This window comes from Diadema antillarum, unplaced genomic scaffold (assembly GCF_040938485.1).
Source record: "Diadema antillarum isolate AM-2024a unplaced genomic scaffold, OU_Dant_1.0 seq00001832_RagTag, whole genome shotgun sequence".
Classification (NCBI taxonomy): domain Eukaryota; kingdom Metazoa; phylum Echinodermata; class Echinoidea; order Diadematoida; family Diadematidae; genus Diadema; species Diadema antillarum.
This window is the reverse complement of record NW_027272505.1, coordinates 84738-107939: the sequence shown is the minus strand read 5'-3', so window position 1 is coordinate 107939 and position 23202 is coordinate 84738. Positions and strand designations below refer to the sequence as shown.

Here is a 23202-nt window from a genome sequence, read left to right as displayed (position 1 = left end):
TTTAAAATGCCACGAAACTGTGAATCAAAGCTGACAGACCTTGAACTGTAGATGACAGGAGCCATCTTAGAACTATTGTTGTATAGTGAGGTGCCTGCACCTCGCCAGGGGCCCGAATAATGTCACCCTGCTTAAAATTTCTGCAAGCGCACTGAACAAAAATTTATGCCTGGGACTGTTCAATACGCGTGAAACTTGGCAGGGTTACCACAACCAAGCAAAGTGTGGTGAAAACCGAACAGTTTTTTGCAAAAATCGTAAATTTATATTAGGAATGTATACATGTTATAAGTATCATCATGGTCACCCACACAAATGTTTTACGTGCTTGTCAATGGGAGCATCACGGTCACCCGCACATGTCTTTTGGTGTATTTTACGTGCTTTGTCTATACAGTAGATGGGAGCGCGGGTGGCGAGTTGCGGGCCCCTTCCTTTAATAGCGCACAATTATTCCGCATTGTTCGTGTTTGAGGACGATAGCTGCAAATTTCCGGTATCGAACAGTGAACTTGTGTGGTTCCATTGGAATCTTCAACATTTTTCCTACATGTGAATGGGATTTCATAGAATTTCAGCGACGAAATGTGATTCAAATATGCATTTAAACATAAACTATGAGTATGACGAGGTGCGGGTTACCCAAATATACATCTACAACTGTACAAGAAAAAGCTGCTTCTCTCAATCTCTATCTCTTGTTACAACAAAACATTCAAACAACAGACAGCATTCCTTCGCTTCACTTCCCAACTAGCAACTCTCTTCTAACTTATATTTGCACTTTCCAGCAGAGCATAGAAAATTCACAATTTGGGCAAGGAGAACATGGTTTGTAAGCAGAAAATAATGTGAGCAATGAGTACTATTTGGCATATAATTTACTGCAAGTATGTAGGTCTAGTAGAAATTGTACTTTTTGTAGGTAGGCCTATGTGTGTAGGGTAGTCAAACTCAAAACAAATCACATTGAATCCATCCATGGCCATAGATAGTCTACATGGACACTCTATATCTAATCATAACGTTAGACATGTAATAATGTAGTCAACTCTGCTCTCGTAGCTCTCGGAATAACCTACTCCAAAAGTTAGAACCTAATTGGTACTCAGGCCTCTCAAAATTTCAGTCTCAGCTAGACTTCTAGTGCAGCATGCAGCAGCAGCGGACTTTGTCTTTATTCTCAAGTTCAGCCTCCAGGCAATGGGCAAGGAATAGCTGGTCTACGTAGAGTAATTTATACGATTAGAAGCAAATGAGGTCATATCAAGGAATGTACATTTCCGAGTGCAGCGTCTACAAGTGGAAAGAGGGTGTAGTAGAACTGTATTTTCCGCCTGAAAAGGACTGAAGACTTTAGAATCAGCTCATGAAATTCGACAGCGCGCAGCGGGTTAAAAGGGCGATCGATGGCAGCACCTCACGGGGCTGCACCGGCGTGGATGTCGCACACAGAGAAGAAATGTCGCTGAGTATTTGCACCGGTACGCATCAACAATTTTCACAACGTCCTGAAAATATTAAAGTAAAATAAGTACATCAAACCATTCCTTATTATATCAAAGATAAATTGGTGACCTTAAAACATACTTACTCGTAAGAATCCGTGGAATCACAGTTAATTTCCCTTTTGCCTCAAAATAAGAGGTGGTTTCCTGCTTGTACGTTTTCTACGACGACGTACACGCATGCGATCGCGCGCGTTTAGCATGCCCTCGCCCTGGGCCCTGCACTGACTGCGTTGAAAAGACAACGACGTGCGCGCTGAGCGAACTGTGGAAATAAAAGCGGCTCCTCTTCGTGTGCACGCTGTTCTAGCTAGAATGTAAGGAAAAAGAGGAAATGAAAAACAAAACAAACACAAGAGAAAAACTAACAGGAGCCACGTATTTTGTGTACATACTGACTGTTACGTGGACAAGCTGTGGTGGAGCCAAGTTTCCACTACCGCTGTAAAGTATGAACACAAACAAGTTTATTTCGTAAATATGATCGTGTAATTCGCACACATTTTCTTCTTTTGTTTTTAATTGAAGACGAAATTTCCCGATGGCCAAGGATGAATACCACCCATCGAGATTCATTTCGTACGTTTTCCAGCTCTTGCAACCACTCCCTAAAACAAACAAACAAATTAACAAACAGAGCTCTGCACATATGGAAACGGTCTCCGACTTGTACTTCTACCCAGGTACTACTTGTTTTTTTTTTCTTTTTTGTGTGTGTGTTTGCAACTGGAACGCTGTAGCTCTGATCTCTTCTAGTAGATGAAATCACTGTCATAATAAACTCAAAGACCCATGCGAAATACATCCATATACAGTGTACAGTACATTGCAGTCATGCAAAGTTTCGGGTCCGGCATACGCTCATGTTCTTTATAGGAGTACAATGTACCTCGAAAATCGAACAATAAGAGCGAACTGCCTGGGTTGTTGTTGTTGTTTTGATCATTAAGATCCGGGATCAGATTACAATTACAATCATCAGTGGCGGATCGGGGGGGGGGGGGGGGGGGAGAGAATACCAGGCGTCTCCCTCATATTTTTTATTCATATTTCCAGGATAATAAAGAGTTATCAAATCATAAAAAGTATGCCAAAAGCATGAAATCGCACGATGAACAAACAATCTCCCTGCCGTGGAGGGGGGGGGGGGGGAACCGCCCCTCTCACCCCCCCCCCCCACCCCCTTAAGGAGTTCCTGACCAGTCCTGGATCCGCCCCTGATCATGACAATCGTATATCGGGACCTTCTTTTTCAGTCTGGGAGGGGGGGGGGGGGGGGACGATACTAAAGTATCTCGGAGCACACCTCTCCCCATGCCCATCAATACGCTTTTTACGCAGTTAGCTTTGCTGAGCCAGGTACTACTTGGTGGCGCTTTTCCGCTCCGCTGCAAAATCCTCTAATCACCACTTTCGTCGAGAAATGCGGGGAGTCCCCGCGTTTCTCGAGGGAAAGAGTTGGGACCTCCATGCAGAGGAGGTGGTTGAGGTAATAGGCCTCACCCGGTTGTCGGTATGCCTATCTTTCTGATCATTGTCAGTTTGCAGAAAGAATGTAGTATAGAGAGTCCCTGAAGAATAACTATTGGTTACAGTGAACGAACTGCTTTCAGGCTTCCAAATCCCCTGTTGACCATTGGAATGTAATAAGGTACTCTGGGACGGTTTCCGTTTGTTTTGTTTGTTTGTTTGTTGTTTGTTTGTTTGTTTGTTTGTTTTTGTTTTACCCGAAACGGGGACTCAGCAACGCTATAACACAGAAAAATTGATGAAACGTTCAGTGAGCGTTTGAGAAAAACCGGACGATCCGTTCAGAACTTTAGTTGTGTTCTATACCAATGTTTTTTTTTTACTTCAATTTCATTCTTGCGCCGCCCTCTCTGTAGTTGAAAATCTTACAACAGTTTGTAACACATGGCGTGTGTCTTGTATACTAACTAGTAAATAAGATTAGTAGGTCCTATACATGACTATGAATGCTAAAGGGAAAGGTATACTAGTAGTTTTGGTTGAGATGGGGCTTCTGGTATCCAACTTTTTCGTGTGAGACAATGAGAAACTTCTTATGAAAGATGAAAGAATGAACAATTCTGAGAAGAATCCAAAGTTTATTTGATTAAGATTTGTTTTGAAATGACTAAGAAATCCACAACAAAACTTAGTGATCCTAATGGGACCCATCGATAGGATCGTTTCGTTTTACTTTCTGTTTTGGATACCTCAGCCATTTTAAAACTGATTTTCATCAAATGAACCTTGAATTCCTCTTAAACTAATTAATTATACGCTCTTTAACATTTGTACTTTTGTAGTTATCTCGCAAAAAGTTAAAAACTTAATCTCACCTCATGGTATGGCACATTAATAGCAGTGACTATAAACATTGATAAACTAACTGAAAATCATCGATTAAAACAATATAATACTATATTATTTCCCCAATGTCTTATTCTGAAAAAATGTTAATGAAATCATTATTCTCTCCGCGAATTCTGGAGTTGTATACTTTAAAAGAGTGCATGTTTTTTTTCAATATACGTAATACTTGTATCTAACTTTTTTGTGAGCATGTAAAACCATTTTATAGGTCAATTTTCCCATTGTTATCTTGCCCACTCACTCAATCTCATAGCAGCTATATCAAGCTGCATTTTACTTTATGACAGTGGATTGTGGAAACAAAATAAGTTACTCTCTAAAAAAAAAAAAAAAACGAGTGAAAATTTTCACTCTTGAAGGAGTGAATACAAAAAAAAAAAGTGAATTTAGAGTGAAATTGGAGTGAATTTCGAGTAAAAATGTTCGTTCTCACTTGTTTTAGAGTGACGTCAGGGATCACTCCAAAATCTTCGAGTGATCCCTGAGGTCACTCCAAAATTAGTGAAAATGAATATTTTCACTCGTCATTCACTCCAATTTCATTCAAAATTCACTTTTTTTTGGTATTCACTCCTTTAAAAGTGAAAATTTTCACTCGATTTTTTAGAGAGTACTACGAGAAGGCAAACAGCCATTAGTACGATAACGAATTCAAAGATCAAAGCATGATAAACAAAATAGCTGTTTTGGAAATCATTTTGTGATGTGCAAGCTCTTTTCTCAATGTGAAGAGTTTCATCACAAATTGGGCTAAGCACCGTTTTTAAGCAGCCGTTTTCAAGCATTTTAAAGTAAAATAAAACCCTCCCAATGATATCACGGTGTAACAGTAACATAACAAACAGGCGGGTTTTTTTAGAAGGTGTTTCAAAATATGATTATATTTTTAGTATTTTCCCTGTTTTAGAAGTCGCAAATATTTCAACTTAGAAAGAAAGATTAGGTCTAGCTCGTTTTGTGATACTAGTAAAACTCTTCATCATATCCATTTGATTATGACTTATTTGAAGAAGCTCCCATATATTTTCAAGTATGAAAGTTTCGTTTATATTCTTTTTCCTGAAACCTACTTTAGTAAAAGATACATTGGGATAAACGGTCCTCCATGATAGCACGTGTAAAAATCAAACAAACGAAAACTTAAGCTATAATAGTGAGCGTATTCTAATCTAGTTTCCCATTTCTCTGAAACCTACTTCAGTAAAATGGATATTGGGATATACGGTCCTCCGTGATATTCTTTAATATAAACCTCGCCATTGTTAGGATTTAATCAGGAAATTCGCTAAGAAAGATCGTTTATTTATATATAGTAGCAGTATAAGTATCAGGCCTAATTCGAAACTCAAGAAAATAATTTACTTCACTTAACCTCTCACAACACAGTCATATAGCCCAAACAGAGGAGTCGGGATTGTTTTTACTTTATTTCTTCTTATTTGTATCATGTATTGCATATACCAATGTAAGATGTAAATCACGATGCATTAAGTATGATTCCAATGACATCATAATCAAGTGACCAACTAACTTTTCGGCTCAGAAAATAAAATGTGGATGTATTGCCTAGTCTTTATAAAAATCTAAAATTTCGTCACGAGAGCTGCTACTCATAATCCATAGCCTTGCGATTGTATATAGGGCTTACATTGGTCACTGTTGGTTTTCCTTTGACAATCCCTAGCAGTTATTTTGTGCCACAATCTCTGAAGCTGTTTTGTACAATAATTCATTTTGTTTTGAATGTGCATGCAAACGAATTTCGCATCAAATGATATTATATACCTTTAATAGATTTTACTGTTGCCCCGATTTCTTAGTTTCCATATTCACAAAGGAGGCCTCGGCTATCTTTGTTATAAAGTTGATTATGTCGAGTAAAAACGTGAACGGGCAGTTTATCATGATTCAAATTTTCAAGACTATAATGTTGCATGATTATAATATGGAAGATTTTGATCCAGCTGTTCTCATGAAGTTGCTCGCCGTCATATAAGTTTAAAGGGGATGGCTAGTAACTAATCAGTGGGAATGCTGGAGGATGATTGTTCCAATCCTTGTGGAATTCATTGAAGAGTACATTATACATATTCTATTGTTGCGTGAAAATTATTTGCTTCAGAATGGTCTCATATTCAAGTAATGTGCAGTTTAATGTTTCCAGGTTAGCGTGTCTGGTCAGTGACGGGGCATTAATCTGCACATTACTTGAATATGAGACCGTTCTGAAGCAAACAATTTTCACACAACAGTAGATATTGTACAAGGATTGGAACAATCATCCCCCAGCATTCCCACTGATTCCAACTGATAGGTTACTAGGCAGCCCCTTTAAAGGACAAGTTCACCTTCATAAACATAAGGATTGAGAAAATGCAACAATATTAGTAGAACACATCAGTGAAAGTTTGAGGAAAATTGCACAATCGATGCAAAAGTTATGAATTTTTTAAATTTTTGTGTTGGAACCGCTGGATGAGGAGACTACTACAGCTTGTGAGTCATATGCGTACAACAGTATAAAGAAAATGTAAAAGAAAATTCAACATATTTTCACTTTTTTGGCATAATAAAAGTGCACTTGACTTGCCTCTTTCTAAAGGCAGGGGGAATAATATTACCCATAACATTTGTCGGTAACGAGTCAGGGGAATGTGTACTTTTTTCAAAAGACGGAATTTTGTGAAATTCTCTTTATATTTTCCTTATATTGTTGTACGCATGTGACATCTACGTTATTCATACACTGCAGTAGTCTTCTCATCCAGCGGGTACTGCACAAAAACTTCAAAAATTCATAACTTTTGAACGGATTGTCTGATTTTCCTCAAACTTTCAATGATTTGTTCTACTAATATTGCTACATTCTCTCAATTCTTATGTTTATGAAGGTGAACTTGTCCTTTAAGTTGTATATTGGCATATAATGTTGTACCAGGTAGAGATTATACCATTTCAGCCAGATATCGGTTATAGAAAAATTCCAGGCCAGTTCGAAGTTAGTCTGATAAGAAAGCTGAGTAAAATACTTCAATGGAGTAGGGCCTACAACAGTGAAAATTGATTGAATTGTGAAGTTTCGATAATTTCGGCAGAACAGCTCGTACGTAAACAAATGAGTTATAGCTGATGGTGTCATCAAATCACAATTTTCTACTAATCGTGTAAAAATCAATGCTTATGTTATCAAAGTGTAAAGCATTATGTTATTCCTATCAAATAGTTGAATAAATTCAGATCAGTTTCATTAGATATACACTAAGTCAGGATATGAGACCAATGGACGTAATTGCCTTTGCATGAATGAAAGAGCTGGAAACGCCAAAATCTATAATTTACAAATACAAGTAGTTATATGGCCAGTTGTGAGTGGGGATAGCATCATCACTTCCCTGTTTGCAGTAATTTTCATGTGGACAGGTTTATTTGGCAAGAAAACTGTTTCCTGAAGACTTTGCGAAATTTCAAATTGTCGTAACTTCCTTATATATATATCATATAATAATAATAATATATATCCGATATTGACTACATTTTCATTGTTGTGCTAAAAAGTGTTCTCCTTCTTTTCCGACTAACTTTTAACTGCTGCACTGGAAGTTCACTTTGACACATTCCAGTTAAGAATCACTGACAACACACTGGAAACAGAGTTATAATAACAGATTTAATCCAGACTGCATAGTCTATAACCACCCCTGATGGATACATAAACTTTCAAGGCTCTGGGTCGAGTCAGGATCAGATCCTGTTGTGCTTGATCGGATTGTCTTTTGTTAGCTTTACTCTAGCTTGACTTGAAAGTCTAAACTTTGTAACAACTTCGTGGAGCCCTTTTTACCACCTAGCCATCTTATTAAGGATCAAAAAGTCAACCAAGAATGTAATAATCAAGGAGAGAATGATTGTTCAACACTTTACTGTTTTCGGCCAAGAGATGGCGACATTGAACATTGTCACGCGAAGGGGAGGAGAAAAATCTCTTTGCGCGAATCTCGAAAGTGCATGCGCATGCCCGCAGTGCTACCTGGTGCACGATCTCGTTGTGATTGGATGGGGCTCGCTCCGGCCCAAAGTTAAGTGTGTGATCGTGATGTGGGTTGGCCCCACAGCCAGTTCTGTGTGTAAGAGTTCTGTGGTTGGCCCTGTGCTTTGATATTGACTGTTTATGTTCAAGCTCCAAAAACATAGTTGCCAATGATTCTTTCAACACAGTGTATCCAGGCATTACTACAGACAGAAAGGTGCCAAGCATACGCATTCTTAGGTGAGTTTGATCGATAGTGGGTTACGTTGACTTGACCAATAATGATTCGAATGGTTTAGAACTAATTTACCTGGAAGATTACGGATGGGACTAAGGCAATTCATCAGCTGACTGAGCCAATAAAAATACACAGCCTTGCATTGACCCCTGCCCTGTCGCCGTGCTAACCCCGGCGCGGGGCCGGGCGCGGGAACGGGCGCTGTGCGTGTTTGGGTGCTGCTGCAGTTATCGCCGTGCTTGCTTGGTCGGGCTACTACAGTCTACAGCTACAGAGACAGTGACAGTGTGTGGATGACCTATACTTGACAAGTGCTTAGCATCTTTTGTCCTTCCTTCTTTCCCTTTTATTTCTCGTTGTTCTTCATTATTTTATTCTCAGAAGGACTTCCTAATGACAATGTCCCTTGACTAATTAAACAGCCAATTTAATCATAAACAGTGATAAATACAACCCTAACCTTTTAGAACCCAACCTTGCTTGCTGATGCATGGTCACATGGTAACTGCGACCAGCCCCAACACGCAGTGTTGGGGCTGCGCATTGTAGCAGACATGATCATGACAGGCGAAGTATAGCGCCTAAAAATCAATATGAAATCGCAAAAATTCCGCAATATGAAGACTTACAGGTGAAGATGTAATGTTGAAGACTGACTGCGTTCAACTTTTGGTTCTGGTAATAGTCCCTTTCTGCTCGGTTTGATGAGTTAAATGCGACTCGGTCGAGAGGAACTCGGGAGAACTACATCTTATACAGTAAATGGATTTGAGATTTGTGCGCATGCGCTGGCCATCAAGTCGTGTAGCTTTGTGGTAAGGCCTTATCATACTGTTGGCAAACCCTCTCGCTGTATATTGCGTTGCTTTCTGGGTGGGTGCGCGCGCGCACGCCTTGTCAGAAGGCTAAACGCATTGCGACTCCGCCAGCACATGAATATTTACGTGCGCAGTGTACTGCATACTGATTTCGAAAATGGTGAATGGGATGGGGAGCTAGGACTACGGACCCGTATATGGCCGTGAAAAAAACGTTTTTTCAAGATCATTGGACCAATGTGAACAAGAACAAGGTGAACGAAGGGTATTAATTAGATAAGAATCTTATGTATACTATAAAAGTACGTTTTTTCCTCGTGATATTCGAAACCTACGGAGGTGCGAAAATCTGTGACAGACTGTGTATGTTTTTCAAGCTTACCGATATAGCACTCTATTGACTCAGGACGCTCCCACAGTGTGTAACTGTGTATACGGAGCGTCCCGGGGTTAGGTCACATGGGTGCACGCACACTGCGGTGGGGCCGATTTCATGATGAAAGGTGTGCCACTACAATGTAGACCAAGTGTTTCTGTGTATAAGATGTCTGCACACTGACCTGTACAATTGTATTTAGGATGTACCTTTTTGTGCTGTTTCCTCTAAAGCTAGGTGAGGTCGCTTCCTTTGATGGCTGCACAGCATTCATCCAGTGTGCAGTGTGAACGTGACAGCCCACCCCGTATCCTGCTCCTGGAACCTTTCTATGGAGGGTCTCACAAACAGCTCATTGATCTCCTGCAGCAGAACGTCCCCTCTACCACCTTGTTCACACTCCCAGCCTCCAAATGGCACTGGAGAGCCCGGACATCGGCCCTGTATTTCGCTTCCGAGATCCCTACCAACCACAGCTTTCAGTGAGTGGAAAATTCTTCATTTCTAATTATTGATTCAAAGAAGAATATCTTGGAATCGAGGGTTTTGAAGTCAAAGATCACGTTCAATGTGGTAAAAAAAAAAGAAGAAATTAAACTTAGAGGTTTGATAATCATAATCAAGGAGAAATTATAAGAGTTTTTGCATTTAGATGATAAAAAAATATGTTGGATGATATGTAACCAAATCTAACAAAGTTACAAGCCATAGAGCATAGTAGCCGTGTGCTGGTTTGACTTTTTGGAAATGTGCGGAGGTCAGAGGTCACTGTCAAATTATGAAACTTTCCTGTAATGACTGCAATTCAAGAAATACATCAAATTCAGTCAAGCTTGGTGAAAATGTAAGCTATGAAAAATGAGGTTAGTGTATTACACTGTAATATTACTTGTGCTGTTGTATCTTTTAAAGATTAGAGGTCACAGTTTTTTCTTTTTTTGTGTGTACAATTTTACCTCTTTGGTAATAAGATACAATGAAGCTCTCTCTGTTAGGGACTTTGGGCATTGTTTGCAATGCGTTTTTTTGTTTTTTGTTGTTATTGTGCCAATTGGCACTGAAAGGATAATGATAGATGCATAGTGTATGAAAGTAGCTCAAAACACATGCCTGTGCTCTTCCTCTCAACAGGCTCTTGTTTGCCAGCTCTGTCCTCAATCTTGCCGAGCTAGTAGCCCTGAGACCAGACCTTGCCTGCCTGAGAAAAGTGCTCTACTTCCACGAAAACCAGCTGGTCTACCCGGTGCGAAAGCAGCAGGATCGCGACTTCCAGTATGGCTACAACCAGATTATATCTTGGTGAGCATGACATCTGTTCAGTCCTGCAAATGTTTCGGATACCCATAGAGCAGATTTTGGTCTTTAGCATGATATTTTCCCATACTATGCATTCTTTCATAGTTGATGTGTGTAAGTGTAGAATTCTAATGGCTTTGTAGTTCATTCACTTCTTTTCTTCGAAAGTTTTTTGTTTACTGTAAAAGCTGTAAATTTCTCTTACATAAAGCTGTAAATTTCTCTTACAGATGTTTTCGCGAATGAGGAGGTCACAGACATTTTTAGGAGATGCTGTTTTTGTGATTTGAGGTTTGATGATAAACAGGGTGTGCATAACGTTAGACATGCTAGCCGCTCAGAAGGCACCAAATGCTGTGAAATGAGCATGTTGATATTTTTGCCACGCAAATATAATGTGATCAAGATCGGGTGGTGATATTTTCGCATGTTTTGAAATTTCCAGTGTAACAGTGATTTACAAAATTTGTGAAAATAATAGCTTTTACAGAAAAAAAAAAAAATGTCTGTAGCTCAGGCTCCCCACTGCATGGAGAATACTGGTTAAGAAAAAGTCTTGGGAATACAGAAAAATTACTGAGATGTCATCATGCGTTCTGAAAAATTATTTTAACGAAACGTTGCAGAATCATGAATTCCTTTCTCTTTTTTCTATGCTTATCCCATAAAAATGTCAAAGTGGCAAGTTTCCCCACATGCTACACTTTCCAATTCACACAATAATGCTGATTAGAAAGATACTTAAATCCTATCCTTGTGAATTATGTGTATTTCTGTTTCCAGAAGAAACATGGACAGTGTTGACTTTTGGTTCAGTGGAAAGTGAAAGTGATTCAGGTCTTGTGGTTCTAGTATGGCTAAACGTATGAACCCCTGCCCTGTGACAATTCCCCTGGTTAGATTTGTTTTTGTATGTAAAGTCCACCTTGCTTCAGTATGCCAAAGGGACTGATTGAATACCTTTCGACTGGTGTGAATTTTGACTTACACCATAAAATCAATAGATAGATATATTTGTCCAAGGTAGGGTTTTCCTTCAACTTGTGCGAGGTCAAATAGGCAAGGTTGACTGTATGTTTTTGTTATGATATTGTAAGAGTGTGAATTGTAGATCCCTTGTGGGTGATGTAGAGTGGTACGTATACATTCACAACTCTTATGCTTTGACGGGACGAAATGCCAAGCACGTACAACTGTACTTTGATATGCAGTGTAGACAAGTGCACATTTAGTGGTAATATGTAGCCAGCGTAGAATAACAACAAATGCATAACATGCATGCTCCCTAATTTCGCTTGACAGACATAAATCTTCCCATGACAATGGTCATGGGTATGGCTAGGGAGAATCATGCTTGGGGACTTCTCCCCAAGACAGGGGAATCCAGACTGACTGCTCTAACCATGTGAGGGTTACATATGAGAGATGGGTCTTTGACGTAAGAATTACTTTGGTTACATGTAGCAGAACTGGACAAAGGACTGACTGGGGAACTGTAAATACAGGAGTCTGAATTACTTGGGGAACAAAAGAAAGGATTATAGTATTAAGTTCAATACGGATTATTAGGAAGGAGTATATTATGATGGTGGGCTTTTACAGGGGAAGTTTGCTTGGGAGTGTGATGACATTGCTGATGAAAGGAAATAAGAACTATTAAACTGTGGAAACTGTGGCTGTATCTCTGAATGGATTAATGGTAAGGTCCTATTTTCCGTCTTACAATATCAGTTCAATGTACTTTAATTCTGTTTGCAGTCTTGTTGCAGACACTGTCGTCTTCAACTCGTCATACAACCAGGAGTCTTTCCTCACCTCCATCGCCTCTTTCATGAAGCTCATGCCAGACCGCCCTCGCGGTCTCGCAGACAAGATTCGGCCAAAGTGCAAGGTTGTCTCCTTTCCCATCAAGTTCCCCGACAGGGAAGCCGTGGAGCGAGCAGCGCCCTCAGGCCTGACGTCGACTTCGCTGCCGCCGCAGGATGACAAATGCGAATATGCATCGTCCGCAACTAGACTTGACAAATCAGAAGTAGCTGTTGAAGGGAAGAAAGCGGGTAAAGTGACCTCAGACCCAACCTCTGTTTGGTTAGAAGCAAAAACAGCCTGTCCTCGTGGTGACCACGATGGTCAAACTGACCAAAACAAGGAAAGCAAGGATAACCCTCCAGCAAACACTGATTACTGCAGTGGTAGTGTCATTCCATACAGGAACATGGATGTGAGCAATAAAAGACGTGAAGTACGGGAGAAAGAAAGCAAAAGCAGTTGTGTCTGTGATGTCCATGTACATGAACAAGACATTATGCAGAAAAGTCAGATAACTGTGCTTAGCATAGGTGACTCCATTGACCTGCGATGCAGTGGTGGCGATGATGAGGAGACAGGTGGAGGTCCTGGAGGCAGTTTCCATGGCGATGCGCCAAAGGATGGACGATGTGATGGCAGCCGCCTCTCCTATTGCACTCGGGATGAGGAAAGAGCTGTATGTTCATCGGATACAGGACCTCTGCACATTGTGTGGCCACACCGATGGTAGGTTGTTGTTGCAGTTGCTGTTGATGTTACTCTGCTTCATCTCCCTGTTCTTGTCTTTGTTTTACCTCCCTCAGTCCGGAAGATTTACTGTAGCTACTTTGTGAGTGTTTGTTTGTTTGTTTTTTGTTTTTTGTATTTGTATGGCTAGTGTGCAAAGGTACTTGGATAATTTGCAGTAAGACTACAAGTGTCCATAAGTGACCCTGCATCACAAAACCAACAAAAAGTCGCCAAACACGAATTTTTAGTAATGGATAGATTCTGAAAGAGCGGACTTTAAGCTTTAACATAGTGTATAACTCATTTCAAGAGGGCTCTCCTACCCTATCTAAACATTGAAAAGAAAGCACACTCTAGAAAAGTGTGAACTGAGAGGCTCTGAAGTACTAGTATAGGGTCTATTCAAGCACTTTATCTTTTCCAAGCTGTGCTACCTGTGCAGTGAGTGGGACAAAAAAAACAGGATGTAAGCCACCACAGCGACAACAATGAAGGGATTATCAGATTACGCCGCAATTAAGCATGCTCTGTTACAGCACATTCTGTCCATGATTAATGCCAACTTTCAAAGCATCATTATTAACCTTTCAAAACTTATTAGCGTTGAAAGTGAAGAGCATGTAAAGAATTTTTAAGAAATGAAAAGGGGACTCTAAAGTCATACCTAATCACACTATATTGTGTAGAAAAGTGTTTTAAAAAAAGCTGCTAAAAACACACTGTCTCATTCGTTTTATGATCCCAAACTTAATAATGTAGAAAAGGAATATCCTTTTCACAAATTGTGAAAAGGCCAAGATTGATGAGGTTGATCTGTTTCACCTTTTTTTTTGACTCCTCACATAAAATAAGTTGGTGCAACTTTTTGATGCGTGGTCACATTATGTAGGACTGTTGTAAGATGCATGCTATGTGTTACGCACAAAGACACCTGATAAAAGCATATTTTGCACCTTCTCTGAACCTACCACTACTGCTGCTGTTTTCTATTATTACCACTATACCTGCTTCATGCAGAGCTTCTGCTACTCTATAAATGTACTGTTACTACTATGATCACTAGTGCTGACTGTACTGTTACTCCTGCTGCTACTTCTACTACTGTCACAGCTTTAAAACTTCAACCTCTAGAGCACTGCAAAAACTGATCAAAATGTTTGACATGCTGGTCCTGTTCTCATTTCAGGGAACATGACAAGAACCCAGAAGAGCTCTTTGATGTCCTCTTTCAACTCCATGACGTAGGATGTGAATTTCACGTGTCTGTCCTCGGCGAGACGTATCAAGAAATTCCATGTAAGTAAATCTAAATGGGCTTTTTGCTCACAATTTATCAAAGTACTGAGTTGTCCCCTCGTTTCGTGTTTTTACAGAGTTTCTTAAGAAGCTATATTATAAACAAAAACATGCACACACACAAAACAAATGCAAGGCAACACACAATAGTGAGGAAACAGCAGAGCTGTGCTTTTTTATCAGTATACATTATGTGTATATGCTAAATAAAAAAAAAAATGTTTTGATATTCTATTAGAATGTTTTCCTTTGCTGCAGGTATTTATTGTATGCTGTAATGGTATAGGTAGGCTTCCTCCACGAATATTCTTTATTTTACTTGTGTGATTTTTGTTACAGAGACTCACTGGCCTCCATTTGAGAGTCGTGGTCGTACAAGGCTAGTTGCCTGATTTCAATGTTTCAATATTGTTTCATAAGTAGTGAGAATTTAAAAGGTCTGAATACATTTAATTGATCAACTTTTGTTTTGCCTTTCTGATTCTCAGCTGTGTTTGCGGAAGCGAGGGCAAGGCTTTCTGGCTACATTCTTCACTGGGGCTACCTACCCAGCAAGCAGGACTACTACAACGTCCTGTCCGTGGCTGATGTTGTCATCTCCACTGCCCACCATGAGTTCTTTGGAGTAGCAATGTGAGGAAAACTGATTTCTGGAACACAGTAAGGGAAAGATGTAGTGTAGAAGACCTCCATAAAAAGAAAAAGAAAACACTCACACATAAGAAAAAACAGAACAAAACAAACAATCTTATACATGTCTATTGATAATTTGTAGTTTTGTTGTACTGTTGGGTGTTTGTTTGTCTTGAGTTTTCATCAGATGGGCAAGAGGGTTTAAATGTACCACACTGTGAAAAAGGAATGGAAGTACAGTTGTGTACTGTTAGAGCATGAAAGAAACAAACCAGGATTTGTGTGTGTGTGTGTGTGTGTGCTTTTTAATATACATAGAAATGCCCTAACCTGTGAAATGCTAAACAAGTGAAGTTCACTGATGCTGGCCCAGTGCACAAACAAAGCAAAGCAAATCATGAGCAATTAAATTTTTTTATTTTTCCAGTATTTTATTGCATCCTAATAAACACTGTGAAATGTACAAGGTGCATGTCCTAATAATATTAATACCCTTCTGAGAAATGTATGTGGTTATTCTAAAGGTGTGCTGTTAATCAGTTTGAAGTGTCCGTACAGCATCATAGGTCCTTGCTGTAGTCCACACTGCCCTTTGTCTCTTTGGTGCTACGGCTCCCCTTGTTTTCTTGTAAACCCCCAGCTACTAGATAAAAGCTGTACTCAGGACTACTCACATGCCACAAAGTAAATCTTTAACCCTCTATGCATCTAGGCACTGTATCAACAGCAGCCTGAACTTGCCAAGCCTTGTCATCAGCATTAGTAATCTAATCTATTCAAACTGACCTACATGTACAGGTAGTTGTAAATTAGCACATCCATTCAGGTTTAATAATGTGCTTCAGTCCAACAGGTTGGCCTTGGTGAAAGAGAGTAGGGATTAGGGGGATTAGGGGCATTAGGTAATCTCTATTCATTGACAATTACAAGGTAGTTTCCTAAAATCTTTACAGATCAGCAAGGAAAGCACTCCAGTGTGAGTACCAACTAGCAAACAAAGCACAGTGAGGTTTTAAAATACTGATCCACCATTCCTCATGGCAGAACAGAGGCACTAAGGGTCTTGTTAACACTGCTTTGATACTCCAGCCTCTTGAATTAACCTTGAATTTATCTTGAAGGCCACGCCTCGCTATGCGGTCGATCATGGTAGGACATTACTGTAGCCTGTAGATAGTGTGGTGTGGCAGGGTTTAGGGAGTCATATAGGACCCATTTAAAAAAACAGTTCTTTATGAATTCATTCTGTGTGATCCCCTAATTCATTATCAATAAAAGACTTAAGTCTTATGTCCTAAAAAGTTGTTGGCTATTGACAATGTGATGTAAAGCACTGTAAAACAACTACAAGACAGTATAGTTGGTAAGAGTGCTATACAGATGTTATATTGTGTTGTATTGTATTGTATTGCATTGTATTGCATTGTATTGTAGGAATAATTGCATGACAATTCTTGCTAGAATAGCATCTCCTTCTAGCAATGTCCAATCAGGAAGCAGGGACTTTTGGCATTCGTATAGCACTTGCCATTGTAGCAAGAAATGCTACCCTACCAACCATCTATGAAATCGGGCCTTAGGAAGTGTAGATTCATAGCTACTGCATGTTTTTGCCAATATCAAACTGGAAAAAAATGTTTAATACATCTTATACCTGTGTTAGTAAAACATACTGTTTTGTAAAACATACTAGCAATATAGATAGAGAATTTTATCACCAATTGTAAAAAAAAAAACATGTTACCTTTCTTCCCATCCTGTTTTGTACAGGCTTGAAGCTGTTTATTTGGGCTGTTACCCCATGTGTCCGAATCGCCTTGTTTATCCTGAGATATTCCCATGTAAGTATCTTGAGCACAAAGTAAAGACTGCAAGCCAGTGCAGTGAAAATATACAATTTCTCTCAAAGTTTCGTGCTGCCTGTATGCATATATACTTATTATATGACATTCTTCCTCTGATTTTTAGTAAGGGTGAAAAGAAAGTCCCCCCCCCCAATCCTTTCTTTTTTTGATATTGCTTTTGATGATTTCTGGCCTAAAATATATGCAAAAAAAAGGTAAGTTTGGTTTTTTAGGAGTGAAAACTAATTGATGAAGCTTGAATTTATAGTTCTTTCTGAATTTAAGGTGATTTCTCAAAAAGTTGTGTGGTAACTCACAGAATGCTAGGGCTCTTACTTGAAAAGGTGACTTCATCTGTATGTTTATGCCCTGTGGTATTTACTGATTACTCTTTCTACAGCTCAGTACATCTACAGGACTCCAACACAGCTCTTGAAGAAGCTGAAAAGATTTTGCTCTCGACCCGATCTTGCTCGAAATCATCTTTGTGAGGTAAAGTAGGTCTCCAAAATTACCAAGCAGACATACAGTTTGTATGTGTTGTTAATGAAATTTTTTATACTATTTTCTGTCATTATTATTGAGATAATTTTGGTGCATATCTTTTGAGTGTTTACTATAAAGTGTATTTGCATATAATATGTGTATGTTGATTGTGCCAAACTTTGAGGATTTGTAAACTCGGGAAATATTTCTCAGCGAGTTGGAAGTAGGAGCCCTACGTTGCAAAGTGCTATTTTGAGGCTCAAGCCTAGATAAGCTGTGCTTAGTTTGACATAATAACTGTTGTGGAAAACAGCATCGCAACATTTCGTTTAAGTCATGCTACTGCATTTTCCTGTAGTGATATGAAACCGTTTTATCACAGGTGACCAGATAATACCTGTCAAGCACTGAAAAAACCTCCCAGAAATTGTCATTAACCATACTTTTTTATGCCTCCGCCACGAAGTGGTGCCGGAGGCATTATGTTTTCGGGTTGTCCGTCCGTCTGTCCGTCCGTCCGTCCGTCCTTCCGTCCGTCCGTCCGTCTTTCCGTCAGTCCGTAATGAATTTTGTGGACAAGGTAACTATCAAAAGCTGTTGAGGTATCCTAATGAAACTTGGCATGTATGTGTATTAGGGGGTGAAGTTGTGCCTATCAACTTTTGGGTGCACGTGCTCAAGGTCAAAGGTCAAAAGGTCAAGGTCAAATACATAAAATTTCACTATTTCCACCATATCTATGCAATGCCTGAAGATATTTTCTTGTAACTTAGTGTATGCATGTATTACCCAATTTAGATTCTCTGGTGAAAGTTTGGGTCATGAGGTCAAAGGTCAAAGGTCAAAAGGTCGAGTAAAAGTATTAAAACTTCTTTTTTTTCTCTGTAAATTGGAAAATTGTTCAAGGTATCTTCATGGAACATAGTATATATACATGTACTGACTGGCAGTGATTATCTAGAGAATGTAGGGTTCATGGGTCAAAGGTCAGGGGTCAAAGGTCAAGTGCAACACTTCAAAATTTTACTATTTCCCTCATGTTCATGCAATGCCAGCAGGATTAGTATTTTTTTTTAACACTTGGTGTATGCATGTGTAACCTAATAGAAATTCTCTGGAGAGTTTTTTTTTTCTTTTTCTTATTTATTGCCTCAAAGGTCAAAAGGTCAAAGATCAAGTGAAAGTGCTGAACTAACTTTTTCCTCCATATCTCAGAAGTGGCTCAATTTATCGGGAAACTTACTGCATATCTATGCATGTTCTACCTGAAAGTCATTATCTTATGAATTTTAGGGTCAAAGGCCAGATGAACATGGTATCAATTTACTATTCAGTACAGAAATTGCACTTTTTCTCCATACCGGTACCATGAAAATTACTCAATGCATAAATGTATGAATGGGTCAAAGTCAAGTTAAAGTCCTTAAATCCCCAAATACATGCTCTCCTATTCATCCAATTAAACCAAGGTCAAGGAAGGTGAACATTCAACACATTTGTGACAAACTTGTCATTTCAATATTTTGCCAGTTTTGTGAAAATGTAATCACACATTGTCCACATGTACTATCTAGACCTATTAGGAGAATCATGCATTATGGCGGAGGCATAACAGTCGCCATAGCGACATTTCTAGTTTACACATGCCATTAAACCAGGAAAAGAATGCTATCATTTTGACAGATTAAGACTTGAATTTTATTTTGACATGACATCATCAAAGTAGGTTCTGTAGTGTGACATGGTAACCAGGGACCATGTCGTGATAAATAGTAAATCAGGGACGAGGGGTGGGAAATCTTATGTACTCACGGTCCTACAATCTATAGTATCAGTCAATATACTAACATCTGAAAGTGTGATTCCAAGTGAAATAAATAGTGCTCCAGCTTATTGAACTCCATGTGTATCATGGAAATTATTCCAGAATTTGGTACCAGCACTTTTATAGGTGACATTTTAGATTATGGACACCTTTGTTAATAAACTTTATGTTAGATATACAATTGTATTTGGCTACATTCAAATAAAGCATTCCATGGATGGCTGTCTTTGCTGAACTTTGATGCATGAGGATTTAAAATCACAATAGCCCCTATGCATCCAAGCACTAATTACCCCAAGCTTAAATTGGCCATCTTTCATCAGCATACATTCCATCCAAACTTGACCCAGTTGTAAAGTTAGCAAGCCCACTTGTGTATAGCAGTGTGCCTCAGTCTAACAGAAGGGCTATGATGACACAATAGACATTAAGGGGATTAGGGTAGGTAATCTTTATACATTGACAATTAGTTCTCAGACACCTGTTCATGTATCACTGGGTCTAAAGAGAGCACTCAAGCATCAGTAAACAGTGCGCAGATCAAGCTCTTCCATCAAGATAGCCTTCATGCGAGACTGTTTTGGTATACAGAGTCTGCTGAACCCACATTTTACAGTCATTCCTTACTTCTAGGATGTGATACGTAGGGAGTATCATAATTGACCAAATGCCAAGAAAAAAAAAAGCTTTAAAGTTACTTATAAGTACATAGGCATGATTAGGGTTTAAATGTCTATGATAGATTTGATTTCAAATTACATGGAAGTTTATTTGTGACCTGCCCCAACGAACGGATCCTACATTGTAAAGTCACTGACGGCTTAGCCAGGAAAATTGAGTTTGAAATCAGATCATCAAAATTGGTCAAAACGATGAGATTGCTATTTTTGGCATAATTTTGTAGTCTAATGTATTGTCTATTATCTGCTGAAATTTTGAAGCTAAACGATCAAAGGAAAGGCAAGAAATTAGTGTTTTTCTGGGCCATGATTTTCTGACTTTCAACAGAACAGAAACATGTCTGAAGATTTGGATTTAGCGCCACAGATAGACTCTGCCCCATAACAACAAGGGAGTGATCTTATTGGTCAGTAGGTGGCACCCTGGTTACTGATTGGTCATGCGTAGACTGCTGGCGCTAAGCTTGAGTGAACAATGTGGAGGTTGCTATGAGCAGACCTTCTATTGTCAAGAGGTGGTTACTGTCTTACAGTACCTCCCCTTGATCACGATTGCGTCAGTAAGAAATCTGTGAAAGCGGTTTTCTCGAAACACCGATTTCCTAGACCTCTCAACATGGTCTCATAAAATCACCAATATCTCTACAATTGAGTACTTTTATGAGTCATGTACAAATTAAAGTGGAAGGGTAAGGGAAGAAGGTCATGTCATTTTCAGAAAACTGTCCTCCCCCGACTTTCAGATCCTTTTCTTGTAGTGGGTCACAGTTTATTTTAGTAACATTTATTATTATTTTTATTGTTATGTTGCATTTGCACTGCTCTCATATTATACTGTAGGTGGAACTTTCCAAGTACAGCTGGAAACACCTGAAGCAAGACTACCTTCAGCTGTTTGAGGACGATCAAACGTCCAGCTCTGAATGCAACGCTGCCACATCTTAGCCAAGTGTATGCTTAACTGCTGGTCTTTTCAATGGAATCAGCGGGACTATTTCTTGTGCGGAGCCAGCCAGTGCACATCTGTCATGCAGAATTCGAAAAGGTTACCATGGTAATTGTTTACACTTACTGGTAATCCATGAATTGAGCAAATTTTAGTGTGCAAAAAATGCTCGTGACACATTGTGTATGCCAACAAGCAACATTCAACTGTGAAGGCACAATGACACATACATGTGTAAGGTACATGAAATGCCTGTTTTGTGCTTATTTTTGTCTATTGGCTGGTAAATTTGAACCATGTTTTGCCATTTAAACTCTCTTTGTGACATTAGGCTGTTGTTTTCCTCTGTGATCAGATATTCATCTATAATGACCTTAGTGGTATATGCAAGGGAATCTTGTTGTAACAAGGTCCTGAAAAATCATGACAATTCTCCCTATCCCATAGCTCTCCGAATCTGAACCCGTGTGGCGCTTTAATTCTTTTAACCTTTAATTCTTGAGAAAGAACCTTCTGGTTATGAACGCATGATGTGTGTTAAAATGTACACTTTTATGCACATGGAACGCCAAAGTACACTACTAGTATTTATAGATCTTATCAAATTCTGTCTTATAATCTCACAAATAATAGAGCTATTTTCTAATCTAAGCAACACAGACATTCTTCGAAATTGGTCATGGCAGGTCGATCCATGTTTGCTTGTGCATGACAAGTTCTAGGCATTTTAAATGTACGATCAAAGATCCTACTCTATAGTACGTAGCCTTGTAGGATCTTGATGTTGTGATTTTCCAGAACCGCAAAACCGAAAGTACACATCCCAGAAGCGATCGATCAGATATCGGTATTGCCAGGTGATATCGCTTGATATCGGCTATATGAGATAGGGAGCATTGCCTTGTCATATCAGGTTTGTCACTACGTCAGAGTAGAAAAAGAAAAGAAGAAATACAAAGAGTTGGGGCCTGCAAGATTGCTACAATATAAGAGGGTTTGGCAGAGATGCCAACTTTCAGAAATCAAAATCAGGGAGGATTTGCAACCAACACCAAATAATGTGCGCACATCTCGAGTAGAGTGTGGAGTGCTTGACCATTGTGGCGGGACCCAGGGCCTGCCTTAGGGCCCTGGAAGCTCTGGGGTTCTTTATGCTCTCTGGTGCAATCTACCACTATTTTGCAACATTTTCATTAAGGAAAAATCCCAATTTCATCACAGCACAATTAAACTCCCCCCTCCCACGAAAAAAAAGATAACAATTGATTTTTATTTTTCAATGTAGTGTCTAGACTTTAGAGTCTGTCTGGACCCCACATACTTGACTTAGAAAAAAAACAAACATGGGAAGACATAGATTATCAACATTTCATGCCCTTGGGGATAAGCTATTTTGTCAGTCTAATTTAACACTATTTTGAAATTTTTTGTAGCAATCAAAATAATGAAGAATTCACCTCTGGAAAAAAAAAATGCTGGGGGAAAATGTAAGTCTACAAATGACAGGGAACATAAAATAAGTGAGGGTGATATGTCATTTCTATCAATATAAAAAACAACAACAACCCATTTCATTCAAGATGTGGGTAAATGTGTGTTAGACTTGATATAATCAATCCTTGATTGTGTTGATTGCAAAATCAAATGCATTCAGTTTATTCATAAGATGCACTATTAAGCTATTTTGACCAATTAACAATGTGCATTCTCATGAATGACTTGCAACTTTTTTTTACATACTGTAAATGATTGCATGGAGACACACTGTAACTTTAGCGATAATTTGAAGCCTTACCTCACTACCCGATTCACACAGTGTCCTCTCGTTTGCTAGTTGTCATAGCCTTCTGTGTTTCATGCTTTGCTCTCCTTATCATGTTAGGAGAATAATCTCTTTGATAACAGCATTTCTTCTGTGAGAGTTTTTCAACCAATATTGCTTTTAAAGTTTTTGCACCCAAGTTTGGGCAGAGGTCAGTTTTGTTCTTTCTAACTACACTGAATGCTCTCTCGCAGAATGCATTAGAGTGGGGTATGACTAGTATTCCCTTCGAGACAGTGGCCAGAGTTGTGAACTTCATCCCTCCAGTTGATGGTTCACGAATCTTAGCAATTTCATCCCACTGCTGATCAATTCGTAGAGATGTGTCTATGGTACAAAGTGGATCAACATAGTGAGCAAACTCAATCTCTAGTTGATCCATCTTGTCTTCTTTCAAAAGACAGGGAAATCTCTGAACAAAGTATTTGACTGATGCAAATTTCTTGTGTTGACACATATGAAGATCTAGTACCTCTGCATGTTCTAGCAG

At 39.1% G+C, this 23202-nt stretch overlaps 2 protein-coding genes across 2 annotated transcripts in view; one reads left to right on the top strand and one right to left on the bottom strand.

Moving 5' to 3' along the window:
• The window catches only part of LOC139712628 (polypeptide N-acetylgalactosaminyltransferase 13-like), a 74749-nt gene extending 73058 nt beyond the window's left edge, over nt 1-1691 (bottom strand). The window contains exon 1 of the mRNA XM_071624439.1: nt 1595-1691. The gene's annotated coding sequence lies outside the window, so the exon portion shown is untranslated. The remainder of the gene's footprint in view (nt 1-1594) is intronic.
• A 7896-nt stretch (nt 1692-9587) lies between these two features.
• Nucleotides 9588-21391, top strand: LOC139712635 (tRNA-queuosine alpha-mannosyltransferase-like). The gene is made up of 9 exons (XM_071624444.1): nt 9588-9828; nt 10478-10645; nt 12401-12636; nt 13153-13177; nt 14367-14476; nt 14965-15109; nt 16880-16950; nt 17354-17445; nt 20785-21391. Exons 1-9 carry the CDS (start codon nt 9602-9604, stop codon nt 20887-20889), a joined length of 1179 nt encoding a protein of 392 aa, XP_071480545.1. The 5' UTR covers nt 9588-9601; the 3' UTR covers nt 20890-21391.
• Nucleotides 21392-23202: the final 1811 nt, after the last annotated feature.

What these genes read in the sequence shown, in the direction of transcription:
- LOC139712635 (XM_071624444.1), top strand. Translation starts at nt 9,602, where the DNA reads ATGGCTGCACAGCATTCATCCAGTGTGCAGTGTGAACGTGACAGCCCA. An exon ending in TACAACCAGATTATATCTTG is followed by an intron (nt 10,646 to 12,400) that starts GTGAGCATGACA and finishes TTCTGTTTGCAG; the next exon opens with TCTTGTTGCAGACACTGTCG. An exon ending in GACGTATCAAGAAATTCCAT is followed by an intron (nt 14,477 to 14,964) that starts GTAAGTAAATCT and finishes TCTGATTCTCAG; the next exon opens with CTGTGTTTGCGGAAGCGAGG.